At 45.7% G+C, this 16059-nt stretch overlaps 2 protein-coding genes across 12 annotated transcripts in view; both read left to right on the plus strand.

Annotated features, from left to right (window-relative positions):
• Nucleotides 1-6348, plus strand: part of LOC146348674 (rho GTPase-activating protein 39-like) — a 110940-nt gene extending 104592 nt beyond the window's left edge. Inside the window, exons 8-10 of the mRNA XM_084853747.1 lie at nucleotides 703-794; nucleotides 1599-1768; nucleotides 2262-6348. Of these exons, the coding sequence (XP_084709873.1) occupies nucleotides 703-794; nucleotides 1599-1768; nucleotides 2262-2456 (457 nt within the window). The 3' untranslated portion in view covers nucleotides 2457-6348. The remainder of the gene's footprint in view (nucleotides 1-702; nucleotides 795-1598; nucleotides 1769-2261) is intronic.
• A 7996-nt stretch (nucleotides 6349-14344) lies between these two features.
• The window catches only part of PHF20 (PHD finger protein 20), a 76225-nt gene continuing 74510 nt past the window's right edge, over nucleotides 14345-16059 (plus strand). For all 11 annotated transcript variants that reach the window (XM_084853750.1, XM_084853756.1, XM_084853749.1 and 8 more), the window contains exon 1: nucleotides 14345-14476. The gene's annotated coding sequence lies outside the window, so the exon portion shown is untranslated. The remainder of the gene's footprint in view (nucleotides 14477-16059) is intronic.

Raw genomic sequence — 16059 nt, forward strand, 5'->3', positions numbered from 1 at the left:
TTAGCCCACTTAAATTCAAACCATTCACATTCAGAGTTTGATTTATGGTAGTTTTAAAGTCATAGTTGTAGAAAGTGAGTTCCTTTGTGGTAGTGAATATTCTCATACTTGGGTCATTGCTGAGAAATGCATTCCCAGAAAAATAACACCCCAAACATTTCTATTATACCAGTAAGACCAGTGTTTGTTTTGGCAAAGGCTACTTAAAAAATCGTTCTAAAGACTAATAGCGAACTTATTCTCAGAGTGTGGATCCTTATGTAGCCTAAACAGCATCACTCACATACAAGAGAGGAGGTATCAGAAAGCTTGAGAAAACCCCATGGTTTGGAGAAGTACAACAGAAACTTTAGGAAAAAAATAAAGGGAGAACCTAGAAACAGCCTAATGAGGACTGAGCGTGTTTAGTAATAGGTGTGGAATAGTGTCTGACTGCTGAGAGGGGGAAAATAGATTGTCCTGGAAGAGGACATGGCTGTCTGTCTGGAACCCTGAACAGGACCTCTCCACACTGCAACATTTTGTTGGAGGTTCCACTTGTTGAACACAAGCGCTCTTATCAAAGAAGTCTGTGTTTGCCTCTCAGAGATACTCCAACTAATGTCTAGTCTCACCCATACTAATGTCTCTTGTTTCTGGATATATGTAATATGCTCCCTCTGTAACTGAACTTTATTGCTGGCTCTTTGTGTCTGCTTCCAGAATTCCTGGTGACATCGATGAAGTCAATGCACTAAAACTACAGGTGGATCAGTGGAAGATTCCCAACAACCTTAGTGATCCCAATATACCCGGTATGGAAAAACTGCATTGCTGTGTTCGGAGAGGCCTTGTGATTCATTCAGACTGAAAGTTTAGACAGAGGTCTGCTAGATTAGTATTTATATGTCTTGGGTTTTTATGTTTCATTCCTCATATTTCAACTTCTGCAAAGCTTCTGAAGCCAAGAACAATTGCTGCCCTAAGCCACTTCCCTTCAAGATGCGTCCTGTGATTTTCAAAGATCTGTTACAGTAGATCTCAAGAAATTAGATAATGCTATCTTTCCACTGAGAAAGAACAGTGCCAATTTTCTAGTTTAGTGTGAGGAGCCGAAAGGAGTGTTGTATTCTTATTCAGTTAAAGTTCACTTGGGAACAGTAAGTACCACATGGTTGTTTGGGGCTGTTCACACAACACGCTAACCCACATTCAGTGGCTGAGTATGGGTTGTTGTTGAACTATGGGTTGTTTGTTGATCCATGGGTTAGCATGTTGTCTGAACCCAGGACATTTTCTTCAGGGTGGCTTGTTAACCATCCAGTATTGCTTGTTAACCACCCTGAACAACCCAACAACAAAGAATGGGTTCTTAAGGTGGCTTGTTTGAGAAAATAAGCCATGCTGCATAGTTAACAAGCCACCCTGCAGAAGATGTCTGGGGTTCAGACAACATGCTAGCCCATGGTTCAACATACAACCCACAGAGCAACAACAACACACACTCAAACACTGAGTGCAAACCCAGTCTTTGTGAGACCGCCCTGTCAAACAGCATACAGATTCTGATAAGCCTTTATTGTTGAAAGTGCCTCTTGTTTTTCTTCTTGTCCTTGAAGCTTCTTTGCTGAAGCTATGGTACCGGGAGTTGGAGGAACCTGTCATCCCACAGCAATTCTACAAAGAGTGTATCAGCAACTATGAGAACCCTGATGCTGCTGTAGCGGTAGTGGAACTCCTGCCACAGCTTAATAGATTGGTCTTGTGTTACCTCATTCACTTCTTACAGGTATGCAGATACAGAATTTCTGAGGATGGGAATCATTCTAAAGTAGCAGAGAGAATTCATTTGTCACTCCAGTGTGGGATGTCTCATTCCACTCCACATGGCAAATATTCTGAAGTTTCAAACTGCATTTCTTTCTGTCGTATATCAGAGGCAGTCTTCGCTGCAGGTCAGAGAACTGGCCTTAATAATTCCATTGTCTCCTATCCGAAGTTCTTTCTTACATTTTTGAGCTTTCCAGCTCCAGTGGGAAAGGGTGGATCTTTGAAGGTAGCAGGGGAGGGCAGCTTGTGGCCCTCCAGATGTTTTGGACTGCAACTCCCATCAGCCCTAGCCAGCATGGCCAGTGGTGAGGGATGATCGGAGTTGTAGGCCAACTCATCTGGAGGGCTACAGGTTGCCCATCCTTGGGCTAGATAAATTATGTCTTCAGGGCTATGACCAGATTTCATCTATGTTTTGCCTTTATTTGAGATGTACCTCCTTTATTTCACAGATTTTTGCCCAGCCAACCAATGTGGGCAAAACCAAGATGGACGTAAACAACTTGGCCATGGTGATGGCCCCAAATTGTCTGCGATGCCAATCTGATGATCCCAGAGTAATCTTTGAAAATACCCGCAAAGAGATGTCCTTCCTCCGCATGCTAATTGTGCACTTGGACACCAGCTTCATCAAAGGAATAGTGTGAAAGGTTGGCTTCAAGACTGTGTTAAGGGAGCAAGGAATTCTTGCCAATATTACCTTCTTTGAGCCTGGGATCTTTCCCTCCGCAGTCTCCAGGCTCCTATGACTTTTCTGTTGCTTTACCAGCTGTTTCCTAGCCCCAGCAACAGTGTTGATGACTCTGAGAAAGCCCCATAATAATGGAAGAGTCAGTGATCACACCAAGTATCAGAAGCCAAATCCCAGACCTTGCTGTGAGGGAATTCCTAAGAACCTGCAATAGCTGCTTCCTAGGAAGTCAGGATACAAGAGGCTTAGCATTACACTGGGAATCTACTGCACATTAAAAGTGGAATCATTTATCGGGAATGAACTGCTCTCAAATTTTGCTGGGATTTTGCTTCCTCCACCTGAAGATTGGGCACTTCCTTAGTCATACTTCATTCAACAGCAAAAAAGGTTGCTGTTTCAGTTTCAGGCTGCTGTTTCAGTTTCATAACCTGCCTTAGAGCAAACCTGCCCCAGCCAGCTCTGCCATTCACATTGCTGGCTGCATCCTTCTCCAACAACTTCCCACTCCCTTTTGTACCTTAAAGGATGCCTCTCTTACCAAAGATTCAGTTTTGCAGCACTGGATGGGCTGTGGCTTGTGACTTAGGATGACTCTCCTCATGCCTGGGGTACTTTTACAACTAAATTCAGATTAAAAGGATCTAGTGGGAGGCATTGTTGGAAGCCTAGGTCAAGCTACTTAACTGCGGCATTGTCCCAGAATAAAAACAGTCATGGGCTGGAATTTAGGAGAGAGCAAAGCATTTTGGAAGCAAAACTGCCTGTCCCTTCCCTTTCCTGCCGTACTGTACCTTGGAAAGAGTCTGTTTTAAATCTCAGGCTGTGTTTGGCCCTAGTGTGCTACTTCATTGTTTGGGTTAGATGACTTAAACTACAGAAAGTTTTGAGTCCCACTTGAGTTAAAGCTAAGTCACAGCAATGTAAATAGCTTATAGTTAGGGTTTCCCCAGAATGGGAACTTTCCCTATATGGTAAACTGCAGTCATTATTACTCCTGCTGCCTTTCTCCTCTTTGCTCCAGCATAGACTAAAATCAGGTATCAAGTTGCTGTGAAGCTGCTGGGAGCCCAAGGCTCCTGCTGACCTCAAGATTTGCCTTTTGTGTTCTGTTAACCACTCAGGCTTACTCAAGGCCAAACTAGATAATGGCATGAGAGATCCATGATCAGATCTCCTGAAATTTTTGTCTTTGGGTTAAAAGAAGCAGTAGGAATTTGGTTTGGGGCTGCAGCACTGGAAGAGATTAATCCTTCCTCTCCTTCCCATTTTTCAGACCTAAATTGCCATCCTGAAGGTGCTATTAGCTCTGGAGTGGGTGGGCGGGGGGGGAAGAAAGGTACCCATATTATACCTGTTTTCCCCCACCCCTTTCTAATTAATAGCAGCTTCAGGATACAATTTAAGTTGGGGGGGAAATAGTATGGGGGGGAAAAGATTAACCCCTTTCCCAGTGCCACGGTCCAAATGCAACCCCCATCACACATGGCAACTGCTTTTTAACCAAGGAAAAACACTGAAGGATCTGATTATGGATTTCCCTCATCATGTTTAGTTTGCTTACCAGTCAGTACTTCTGGCCTGAAAAGCACAGGTCATAATCTCTAGATAGAAGGAGGAAAGGATGCTAAGCAAGAAGCACTGATGAATTGGATAGCACTGTGTAACTCTGGACTGCATTCCACCCTTGCCAAAAATGTTGGACTTTTCCCACCAAAGCTGTGGTCCTCTCTGCCCCTTCAGTCAATGGAGCCCATGCTGATTAAATGGGGGAGCACTGCTGCCTCAGTATTGCTTCTCCCTTCTGTTCTCACAACGTTGGCACATCCTTGAAATAGGAGCCTTCTGTGCTCTTTCCTCTGTGTCATTTTCAAAGTGGGTACAGCTCCTTTATCAAGCCTCTGAACAGAATAACGGGCTTACGTTTCTTGGAAAGGGGCTGTTTGATAGTAACTTACAGGGAAGGAATCTGTTGGAAGACAGAGTCAAGCCTGTTAAGTTTTACAGTCAGTGCTTTTGGCATTTCCTGTGCCAGTAAGAATGTGATGAATCTTCGTGCCAAAACAGCTGTTGCTTTAAACTTATGTCTAATAGCTCTGTCTTCTTTTTGTTCTTACTTGAGAGTAGGCATGGGGCCCCTGATCCAGATCTTAAAAGCATGCCCTACCTCTATGATTCCCCTGATCCATACTGGGAGCCCTGAGCTTACCCTAGAATAAAAATGAAAAAAGACATAGCTGTTAGACACACATTTAAAGCAATGCCTGTTTAGACAAACATTTAAAACAATGGCCCTTAGAGACAGATTAGTACTTCCAAGTTACTGGACGATATGATCTTAGTGTGTAGGGGAACCTTTGACCTCCAGACACTGTGACTCATCTCATTAGATGGAATCAACTTTTGTTACTGCTTCCCTGTTTGAGCCAGTTCTGCTGTAGTCAGATCCTTTAACTTGGTCTGTGTTGTGGGTGGGGAACATGGGGCCCACTTGATGGGGCTGGACTACAACTCCCATCGTCATTGACCATTGGACATGCTGGCTGAAGTTGATGGGAGTTGTAGTCCAACCACATCTGGAGTGCCGCAAGTTCCCCACTCCTGGTTTACGTGGTAATGCTGAAGCGCATATTCGCTGCCTTACCTCGTAGTGTGCTTTTTCCCAGCTGTTTTGAGATTTAGCTTCTTTTCAGTTGAACAATCAAGACATCTGGACTTGATCATTTGGGAATACTAATTTGTAGTGCCCGAACAAGGCCATCTTCTGACACCCAAACAACACGTCTCGTGTATATGCATATCTCCCCAATAATGTGTGGGGTTTGGAAGGGAGGGTGACACGATTCCTTTCATTAGTATTTCCCATTCCACTTGTGGGCAGCTGTGGAAATACTAATGTGATGTATCACGTCACGTGGCTTTTGCCACAGGAGAGCAACAAGCGTGCGGTGTCCACACATCTGCCCTCATCAGAGTTTGATCCTGAACTGAGCCCAGAATTCAGGCATTCACTGCAACATGTATAAAGTGTGCTGTGCTCTCAGTTAATGACAGGTGCATTTGATGAGGTAGATTTGATGAGGTAGCCTTGAGATTTCTGAGGAGCTTGGTGCTATTCAAATAGGCTCCTCTGCCAGAATTTGGCCAGTGCTCTTTAAATAAAGTCTGAAATGGGACCTTACTCTTTGTGCCAGATGATTAGGACAGGAATCCTATAAACACTTATTTAGGAGCAAGCCCCATTGAACTTCGTGAGACTGATTTCTGAGTAAACACGTATAGGATTGAGTGTTAAAATGCTGAGTCCAAAATGCCCTACTCCCAACATTTCTCAGACTTCCTAGAACAAGAGTATCTTGGGCCTGCTTCTAGAAATATAGTAAATTTCTCAGTTTCACACAGAGCTCATATCCATGCAGCAGATTATGAGCTTAAGTAGATTAGCTCTGTTTGTGGCTAAGTGATAGGGTACCTACATGTGGCACAAATAATATTTTTTTATATCAGAAGCAATATTCAGGGTGTCATATGCCCCCCTACCCCTCAAAAAAAATACTTTTGAATTTGTCTTAGGATGTCCTCTAAGATGCATGTGCACACCTTTCTCAAATTTAAACACTGAAGCCAACTACATGGTGGGTACTGATTAAAATTCCCCCTGGCACTTAGGTATGACACAAGCATAGACAGACTGCTTTATATTAATGCTTTTCCCCCTCAAAAGCTGTAAAATAGGCTAAAAATTACACTGGATATTGTTTTCTTTTTGCCAATACGTTTGTAAATGTGAATCAGCAAAACATACTGTCCCTTATTGTTGTTAAATAATAATTAAACATCTTGTGGTTAATCATTGTCTTCTGCGTGTTTTTGAAAGTTTGCTTGTTTATGTGTACACTTAGACTAACTGTGCCTTGACTAATGCCAGCCTGCACATAACTCAGGCCTGATTTACATTTCTTTTCGGTATCTGGGAAGTGACTGCTTTTTTCCTAATGGATCCAAACATGCTTTTGGCAGATCAGTCATCTGAGCATTCCATCATTAGCTCAAACTGCTGTTCAGATCACTTTTGAGTTCTTTATGGTGGCATGCTCAGTTGTTGTTTGAGCTCATAATAGAGCACTCATCTAACTACTTTACAAGCACATGCAATGCAACTTGTTTATACATAAGTTTCTATAAACATCGGTCTTTGCCCTCCACCCATCTAGTTTTTGGTTGCACTGGTTCAGGTTTCCTGAGCATATGGAACACATGCTTCCCTCATCACCAAAGCTGGTCCAGTATCCCAATTAACCTAAGAGGTCAAATGGAGCAGCAGTTTTAGAGGTGCCAATGAAGCAGAGTGAGATCCAAGCGATATATGTCAGAATTTACTGCAATATTCCATAGTGGCCAGGGCACAAGTCTCAGATCACGTATGCTGCAAAAATTGCACGCTGGCATCCTCTGTAATATTTCAAGGGATCTTGGGTTGCACCTCTTAGATTGCACAGCATGACAAATTAAATGTATCCCATACCCACACATCTTGAGTTTGAGGGTCAGGACTTCCATCTGAAATGCTGTAGTTTCCAGCCAAAATTGAGCTTCTAGCACGTCTCTTTTTAGAAGTTAATTACCAGGTGTGCAAATTTCAATTTCTATGTAGAACTTGTTATTAGATTCTCAACATGGACATCAAGAGACGAGGAGAACAAATTATGATGCCAAACAGGAACATGGGATTATCACTTTAATCTACAGTCTGCTTAGTTTTCTCTTTGCAGCAATACTTCAGGAGAGGTGCAACGTTAAAACTCATCCTCCTTTTGTGTCTTAACAACATACACGTGTGTACATATGTGTGTACATACGTGTGTTGAGGACTGATGACTTCTCATTGATCTCACCTGGTCTGAGACTCAGTCTTGCGCGTACCTATATCCACACCCTTGCTAGACAACCATTTGTTTAAAAATTTCTACCCTGTTTTTCTTTACAAATAAATTCAAAGTGGCTTACAGCATTACTAAAACTTCAAAACAATAAATACAATAATAATGCAAATATGGTAAGTTAATATGGTAGGTAAGTATGGTAAACATCATACAGTAAGTTAAAAGAAGTTTTTAAAAGCAGACATATTAAAAACATTAAACCACACTGAAAGTTTAGTGGGGTAAAAAAGTCTTACCGTATCTGAAGCTTAAAAGAAGAGGGAGTCAACTGCACCTCTTCATGAAGGGAGTTCCATAATCTGGGAGCTGCAACAAAAAAGGCTCTAATTTACATCCTAACTAGTCATGCTGGTGAAAGTGGTGGGACACACAAGGGCTGCCCGTGTTGAACGTAGTGGGCAGCCAGGATCATGTGGAAGAGGCAATCCTTCAGATATCCTGGGCCCAAGCCATTTAAGGCTTTATAATTAAGATCCAGCACTTTGAATTGTGCCTGGAAATTAACTGGAAGCGAGTGCAGATGGAACAAAACTGAACTGATACGATTAATCAAGAAGTCTCCAGAAACCAATATTGCCACCACATTTTGCACCAGCTAAAGTTTCCAAGCACTTTTCAGAGGCAGCCCCAATGAGAGCATGTTACAGTAATCCAACCTGGATGTGAACAGGGCATGTGTGACAGTGGCCAAATCTGCTTTATCTAGGAAGGAGGCATAGGTGACATACCTGCCAAAGCTGTGCAAAGGCATTCCTGGCCACGGCCACATCCAGGAGCAAGGTCAGGTCCAGAAGCGCTCCCAGGTTATGTACCTGATCATTCAAGGGGCGTACCATGTTTTAAAGCTAAATTCAGCCATTATAGGCCACCATCATTGTTTCTTGCCAACATTTGGTGGGAAACCGCCATTTGTTTTGCTGCTGCTGCTGATATTCAGTGGCATAAAGCAATGACAGTGGGGTGGCGACTCCCGGGGTGTGTGAAATTGGCTTCCAGAGCCTCCAAAGTTGCCCGCTCCTGATATAGATACTGAATTATTTAGGAATAATAATAGAACCCTGAAGGACCAGGAGTCCCCCAGCATTGCTTTCTGGAATCTGTGAGACAGATAGGACTGGAACCACTGCAAGATGGTGATCCCAGTTCCCATCCCAGACAGATGCCCCTGAAGGATACCATGGCCAATGGTATCAAAAGCTTGCTGGGAGTTTTAGCAGAACCAACAGGGATGCACTCCTTCTGTACAGACCCTAGGCACCAAAGCAACCAGAGCAGTCTCCTGTGGTGTAGTGGTAAATTTTGAAGTGTGGGCGCTCCTCGTGACAGTCCCCATAGCCACACCCTCAAGGAGAGTCCAGAAATTGAGGCAGCTGTGTTGATCCATACCAACAAACCACTCTAGCAGTTCTCAACTCCACCAGGAGCAGGTCTTTTGTAAAGCTCATGGGTTTTAATTGCCCATTCAAGACCAAGCCACCCCAAAACACTGTACATTGGGAAAATTAGTTTCCCCCCAGCTACTGTGAGAATTGCAGCTAAGCTCAGAGGGAACAGGGAAGTCTGAGGAGGGAGGTTGCAGATGACACCAGCGTCCCTGCTAATAAAAAAAGTGCTGGCATTGTCCCTGTGAGCCTTGGCACCACTACACCACTAACGGGCTCAGTGCCAAAGCCAGACCTGAATCCAGAGTGAAAAGGATCCAACCACTCGCACTCATCCAAAAAAGTCTGGAGTGGAGTCCCCATCACCAGCTCGAACACTTTGCTAAGGAATGGTGGATTAGACGCAGGCCAATCATTATTGAAGACAGCAGGGTCAAGTGAAGATTTATTTAGCAGCAGAGGTCTCATTACTGCTTCCTTTAGACTGGATGGCACCATGCCCTCTAATAAAGAGGCATTGACAATTTCTGTACCCAAATTGGTCAGGCCACCTGGTTTCATGAACCAGGATGGGCAAGGGTTAAGTGGGCACATGGTCTCAAATCTCCAAGCAACCCTGGGCTGAATAAGTGATCCAGCTAAATAGATCAGTCAGATGCCATAGGCACAACCATTGCTCCTTCTCTAAATTTGGAGCCTAAGTCAGATTGGATAGTAGCAACTTTGCCTCTGAGTGTTTATTGCAGATGACACCACTCTGGCATTTATTTATTCAGCATTTTACCCTATTATTTAGCCAAAATGTTTCCCAGAGTAGCTAACAAATATCAGGAGTAAGACAGTCCCTGCTCTCAGACTCACAATCTAAAAGACAGGACACATAAGGACAAGGGGATGGGGAGGGAGAAGGAAAAAAGTAAGATCAGGCACCAGTTCTTACATTTACAGTTCTTATAATTACCAGCTGGGACAGAAACAGTTCAGAAAGCCTGATGGAATGGCTGCCACTAGGTGACAACTGAGAGAGGGCCAGTGGCCATGCTGGCTAGAGATGACGGGAGTTGTAGTCCAAAACATCTGGAGAGCATCAGGTTAGGGGAGGCTGGCTTAGCTACTGCCATGCCAGTAGTTTTTGTGACCCCCCCCACCTGTTTTTACCCCTGCAAGTGTTGTAAACCCATGTTTACTGTGGATCTGGAACCTTGTGGCACCTTTTATTAACATTAATATGCAATTTATTTCATTTTTATTTATTACATTTCTATCCCACCTTTCCTCTAACAAGCCCAAGGCGGCATACATCCTCCTTCTCCTCTCCATTTTATCCTCACAACAGCCCTGTGAGATAGGTTGGGCTGAGAGTCAGTGGCTGGTCCAAAGTCACCCAATGAGCTTCATGGCAAAGTAGGAATAGTACCCAGGTCTCCCTAGTCCTACTCCAACACTCTAATCGAAGGATCCCCAGCACGGTGTCCAAGGGCACCATGGTGCCCACAGGCATCTCTGACGCCAGCAAAGGTCTCCAAAAACTTGAAAAAAGTTAGGGCACAAGTAAAGTGTTGCTTCCTGCCCCCACCCAATCTTCGATCCACAGAGACCTTTCCCCTTTTCCCTCTCTGCACTCCCAGAGTGCACTCCCAGACTCTAGCCTTGCTATTTCCCTCCCTTATCCATCCATAGCCGCCTTCTTTCTCTCCCTTCTTAACCTCTAGCCTTGCTTTTTTTCTCCCACTCACCCCCTTTATATTGCTGTTTCTCTCCACTCCTAGTCTCTAGTCTTGCTCTTCCTCTACCCCTTTGCCTTGTTATTTCCTCCTCCCTCCCAGCCTCTAGCCTCACTATTCCTCTCCCCCACACACCTCTTTTGACTAGCCAGGCCCCTACAGCAGCCATTATGTGACTAGCCACATCCTCCATGGGAGCCATGTTGTGGTGGTGCCCTCAGCACTTTCCCAAATTTCTAAGTGTGCCCATGGGTCCAAAAATGTTGGGGACCCCTGCTCTACTCACTACACCACACAGGCTTGCCTGCCATATAGGAAGTAATAATATAGGAGGCAATACTCCCATATGGGAGGTAATCAGAAAGGAAAAGTGACTGACACACTCACACACAATGTAGAGGGCATGTCCAGATTCAGACACTGTTCAGAACGGCACTCTGCATCCATTCACAATCCTGCCCAACCTCTAAGCCCCTCAGCTGGTTTCTTCAGATGTTTAGATGTTTAGAGGATGTGTTCAGGGAAATACTGCCATCCTATGGTCCATATAAGAAACTGTAGATGGGAGGTCAGAGAGCTGTTGTCTATCAGCGTGTAACATTCTATTTCAGCCTTCCCCAATCTGGTGCTCTCTGGATGTTTTGGGCTTCAGCTCCCACCACCCCTAGCCAGCATGGCCAATGGCCAGGAATGCTGGGAGTTGTTGTCTAACAAATCTAGATGGCACCAGGTTGGGAAAGACTGCTGCATTCTCTCCACCTGCTTCAGCTGGTACTTAGTGATTCTGTGGCCAATGTCAGAGGTTTTGAGTGCTGCTCAGAGTAACTGAGCACTCAGAGGCAACCGCCTATCCAATGCAGGGCAGGAGCAGTGCGGAGGGGATCATCTCCACACTTCAGCTGCCCTGCATTCGTGGCTAGACAGCTGATTTTGGCTGTCTAGCTGCGGGAAGTCAGCTAGACAGCCAAAGATGCTACCCAATTTGTCCTCTATTGCTATTTCACCTAGTGTAGCTAAACATTAATCTCTAGCTTTGTAATATAAAGACTATCTTTGAATATTGCTCTTTGACTAAAATCTAATGTCAAGCAAGTGGACCTCCCCTTGCTCTCCTCTCCCTTGCAGCCTCCCATATGCCCCCAAATCTCTGGAGGGTCCCCGAACCCTACAGAACAGGGCTGTGCAGGGGGCTGCAGGGAGGAGGGGGAACCATTCCACCTGTGGGTTCTGTTCTGCTGGCAAACAGTCAGGATTGGATACAACCCTTTATTTTTGTTCTCTGACTCCCAAAGGAACTGTGTGTTCTGATTAGAGCTTAGATAGACCTGAGTCATGACTAGATTTTATATTGTCAAAAATAGTTCATAATTCTCTTTTTTGTTTTGCTGTTGTTTTGTCCCAGCAACTGGGAATGCATTTTACACAACCTGTCTTGTACCTTGAGAGGCCAATCCAATTATGTCTGCAAAACCCCTCCTGTATTCTAGCTCAAGAGTGTTATAAACTGTAGACCTGGAGAACAACTCCTAGCTGCTTCTCCCTCCGCCCATGGAAAGTTTGTTCATTATTTCGTGACATTTTAGCAGGTCTTAATAAAGGTATTGCCCTACTGTGTGGGTGTTGCATTTTTCCTAATGGATCAACAGACTGCCTATGATAAGCGCTCTTCAAGTACTTGAGAGGCTATCTTAGAGAGGAAGGCCAGGATCTCTTCTTGATCATCCCAGCGTGCAGGACACAGAATAATGGGCTCAAGTTACAGGAAGCCAGATTCTGGCTGAACATCAGGAAAAACTGCCTGACTGTTACAGCAATATGACAATGGAACCAATTACCTAGGGAGGTGGTGGGCTCTCCCACACTGGAGGCATTCAGAATGAAGCTAGACAGTCATCTGTCAGGGATGCTTTGACTTAGATTCCTGCATTGAGCAGGGGGTTGGACTCGATGGTCTTGTAGACCCCTTCCAACCCTACTATTCTGTGATTCTATCATTCTACCCATGTTTAATCATCCTTTTGTTTTCACAGTTAGGGTGCCTAATCAAGATAATTTAACACAAATTAGCTCCTCCTTACTACCCTTTAACTAACCTGTCTTATTTACAATTACAGTGGTTAAATAATGGTAAAAGGGTGAGTTTTCAATGACCTGATTTGCACCTAAGGAGAAGCCCCTGTGAGTGAATTTCCTCACAGGTTTTTTCATTGTGGCAGCAGCCATTTTAAGTTTTTGAGCCGCAACAGGGGCAAGCTATAGCTTGTCATTATGTAGGAACCTTGGGAGGGTGGCTTGTTGGGGTGGTTGACAATCCATCCAGAACCCATGGGCTGTTTTAGGGTTGGCTTGTCAACCAGCCCAACAACCCACCCTTGCTGGGTTCACAAATAACAAGCTATGCCCCCCCCCCCCGCTCAAATATTCAAAATGGCAGCCACCGCAGCAACAAAATCCCCCATGGGAAACCAGGCCAGTGAATGCTTGTGGGTGAATAGGAGGTTCTAATCTGGGTTTCTTTAAAAAAGAACACCTAATACAGTACTAACAAAAATGCTACAAAAGATTGTGCAGGCTTTTGAGTTCTCCAGAACTCTTCATCAGGCTCACTTTTTGTATAAGGGGCAGGGGATGAGAGAAGAAACAGAAAAGTTCAAACATTAGGCCAGATCTTGTGGCCATAGAGTCTGCTGTGTAGATTCAGTTTCAAAACAGTGATTGCAGACTGAATGAGTCACTGGTAGGTGTTGCAGGTAACTAGCATTCTGAGGCTGTGGCTCAGTGGCTGACCCCCATTTCTGAAAACATAAAAGTTGGCTGTATTATCTAGCCTAATCTTTTGTGGCATTTTAGTTAATCCTAATAAAAGTATTGCCTGTGGCTGTTCATTTTTTTAAACTCTGGATTTTGGATTTTTTTAACTTATGGATTGGTGTGGCTTTGTTTTTTTTAATCTGTGTTAGTGACTCCCCTACCTACTCATGCCCTGGAGCAATTGCCCTCCTTAAACAAGGTGTAGGAACTAGGGGTTATACCAAAGGGTTCATGGAAAAGGTGGGTTATGTGGAGGGGTGTGAACATCGTCGCACCTAGAGCTGAACCTTGGGGCTAAAGATCAGGGCTCCACAGCTCCCCCCACTTCCTATTGATCTGTCAGTACCTGGGCTGCCATGGGCATGCCAGGGCAGATGCTGGTCACTGCAGAATTCTTCCTTTTTAAAACATGGTGTCAAGGGGCAGCCAACCGGGCATGGACATCGTTACGGACGCTCATTTTATTCTTTTTTTTACTTTTGGGACGTATTATCCTTTTCTACAACGAAACTGTACCAGGGGGTGAACCCAGGACCTTGTGCATACAAAACCTGCGCTCTACCACCACTGAGCTACGATGTTTCTTCCTGTGAGCAGGGAGGAGTGGTTTGTTTGTTTTTTTTTAAGACTTTTAAAGTGGGGTACTCCTTATGGAACAGCCTGCTCTAACCTGGTGCCCTCCAGACATGTTGGACGTCATTCCCAGCCAGCCCCATAATATTTGGTACAGCGGACCCAGCAGCAGCGTGTGCTTGCGAATAAAGCCTGCTGGTTGGCTCGGCTGAGATGCCGGGCGGCGCGGGCAGCTTATGGCCACCCGCAGCCTCTTCTTGCTCCAGAGAGAAAAGTACCGGCGAAGGGTCGCAGACGCTGCCGTCGTCCCAGAATTTACGCGGCGCCCCCTGGCCCTGCCGGACGGAACCACGCCTACCCGGACTCGCCCCTCCCACTGGAAGACCCTCCCTCCCCTCGCGGCAGGCGGGCAGGCGGGCTAGCGGCACCGCAGTCGTGGCGGCCATTTTGTGGCGCTGCTCAGTCGGCGGCGCTGGTCTGGGAGAGCGGAGGCGCGTGAAGGTTTAGCCCCTCGCTCGCGCCTTTTCCCGTACGAAGCCCCCGGTAAGAACACGGCCGCTTCTTAGGCGGCTCCCTGGAGGAGCGGGCGGGGAGGAGGGAGCCCGGCAGCGAACGCCAAGCGTTCCCGCCGCGGCCTCACAAAGGCGGCGAGGGGCGGGGACCATCCGCGGCCTGGGTGGCGGCGCCTCTTCCCACAGCGCGGAGCCCGCGGATGCCTTGGGCTGGCGAATGGTGTCGTGGCTCGCATAACGCCCGGGATCCCTGGAGTCTCCCTTACGGAGCCGGCGTGGTGCGCCGGCCCCTCTGGCTGTGTCCGACCGTCTTGTAGCGCCCGCATGGGGCTTGGGAAGAGGCTGCTTAGCGGCCCGGCGGGCTCCTAACCCTTGACTTGGGAAGGGGGGGTGTCGGCGGCCTTCTTCCGCAAGCTGCTTTTAGGAGCACTCGCTTCCTTTCCGCACCACGCTTTCCGCCCTCCTTCCCTTTCGCCTGAGACTGGTGACGCCGCCCGGCCCCCGTCAGCGGCAGAAAGCCAAGGGGGCGGGCGCGCTTCTTCTTAGCTAAAAGGGATGCTGTGTTTCTCGGATGTCAATATCGTGACCTTGATCGGGCCAGTCGCAGGTTCTGCACCAGCCAAGTGTCCATACGGTGCTTTTAAGACCGGGAATGTCCGGTGTGGGTCGGGTCGCAGTGGCGCTTCGATTTTAAATAACACGAAGTTGCACTTTCGTATGACAGAATTGGCGCGCGTGGTTTATTTTCACTCAGTGTCCTGGCTTCAGTGAGCGTCTCGTCATAACGTTATCATAAAACAAAATATTGAATATTTCAGTGGTCGCAGTTGTTGCCACTCCAGCGCGGTGACAGGCTTGAAAATGGTTCCCCCTTCTCCTTTGGCAGGAATTAAGTATTGTAGTAATGAATGGTGGTGATGAATTGCTCTGACATTAGAGTACATATTATTTAATTGGCAGGGCTAATGGGTGTGCAGTTATATAACATTAATTTGGCTAATTGCTTACCCGTAGAACTTAAACTGTTGGTATAGGTCAGTGCTCTTAATGTTGGTTGCGGTAGGCATGGTTTGTAAGGCCTTTTGATGAATGTGGGTTCACTGAACATAAGTAGTGTGTGCTCTTTGAATTCACTTGTTTTTTTTCTGCATCTGTGGGAGAATAGGCTGGAGCGGAAAATCTTCTTGCGCATTTATATAGCAGCCTTGATCTATGTTGTTTCCACAGAATAGGGTATATTCTACCTGCCAAGGAAAACCAAAGGGGAGGCTGCGTTTAATATCTTGCGCAATATCATTGCCTTTGGGATTGGAGGAGATCCATCTTTCAGGAACAAGACATACACAGTCAGAAAGGCTTTCGGGAGAGTTGTCTAGAGTTGCCAGTAGACCAGGAACTGTGGTGTATAACCTACTATGTTTACTTTTCCATTCTTGTTAGTGCTATTCCATTGTAATTAGATCTTTATTACTTTGAAGATAAGGGAGTGGTAGGGTGACAAGGCTGATTTGAAGGGTTGTAAATCAAACAGCAATGCCTTCATTGGTTTTTATGAAGGAAGAATATTAGGAGACACAGAGTGAATTTAATGCATTAAAATTTCTCAACTGGAAG

This window comes from Heloderma suspectum, chromosome 4, assembly GCF_057233095.1.
Source record: "Heloderma suspectum isolate Gila_16-S chromosome 4, 16-S_ref, whole genome shotgun sequence".
Lineage (NCBI taxonomy): Eukaryota > Metazoa > Chordata > Lepidosauria > Squamata > Helodermatidae > Heloderma > Heloderma suspectum.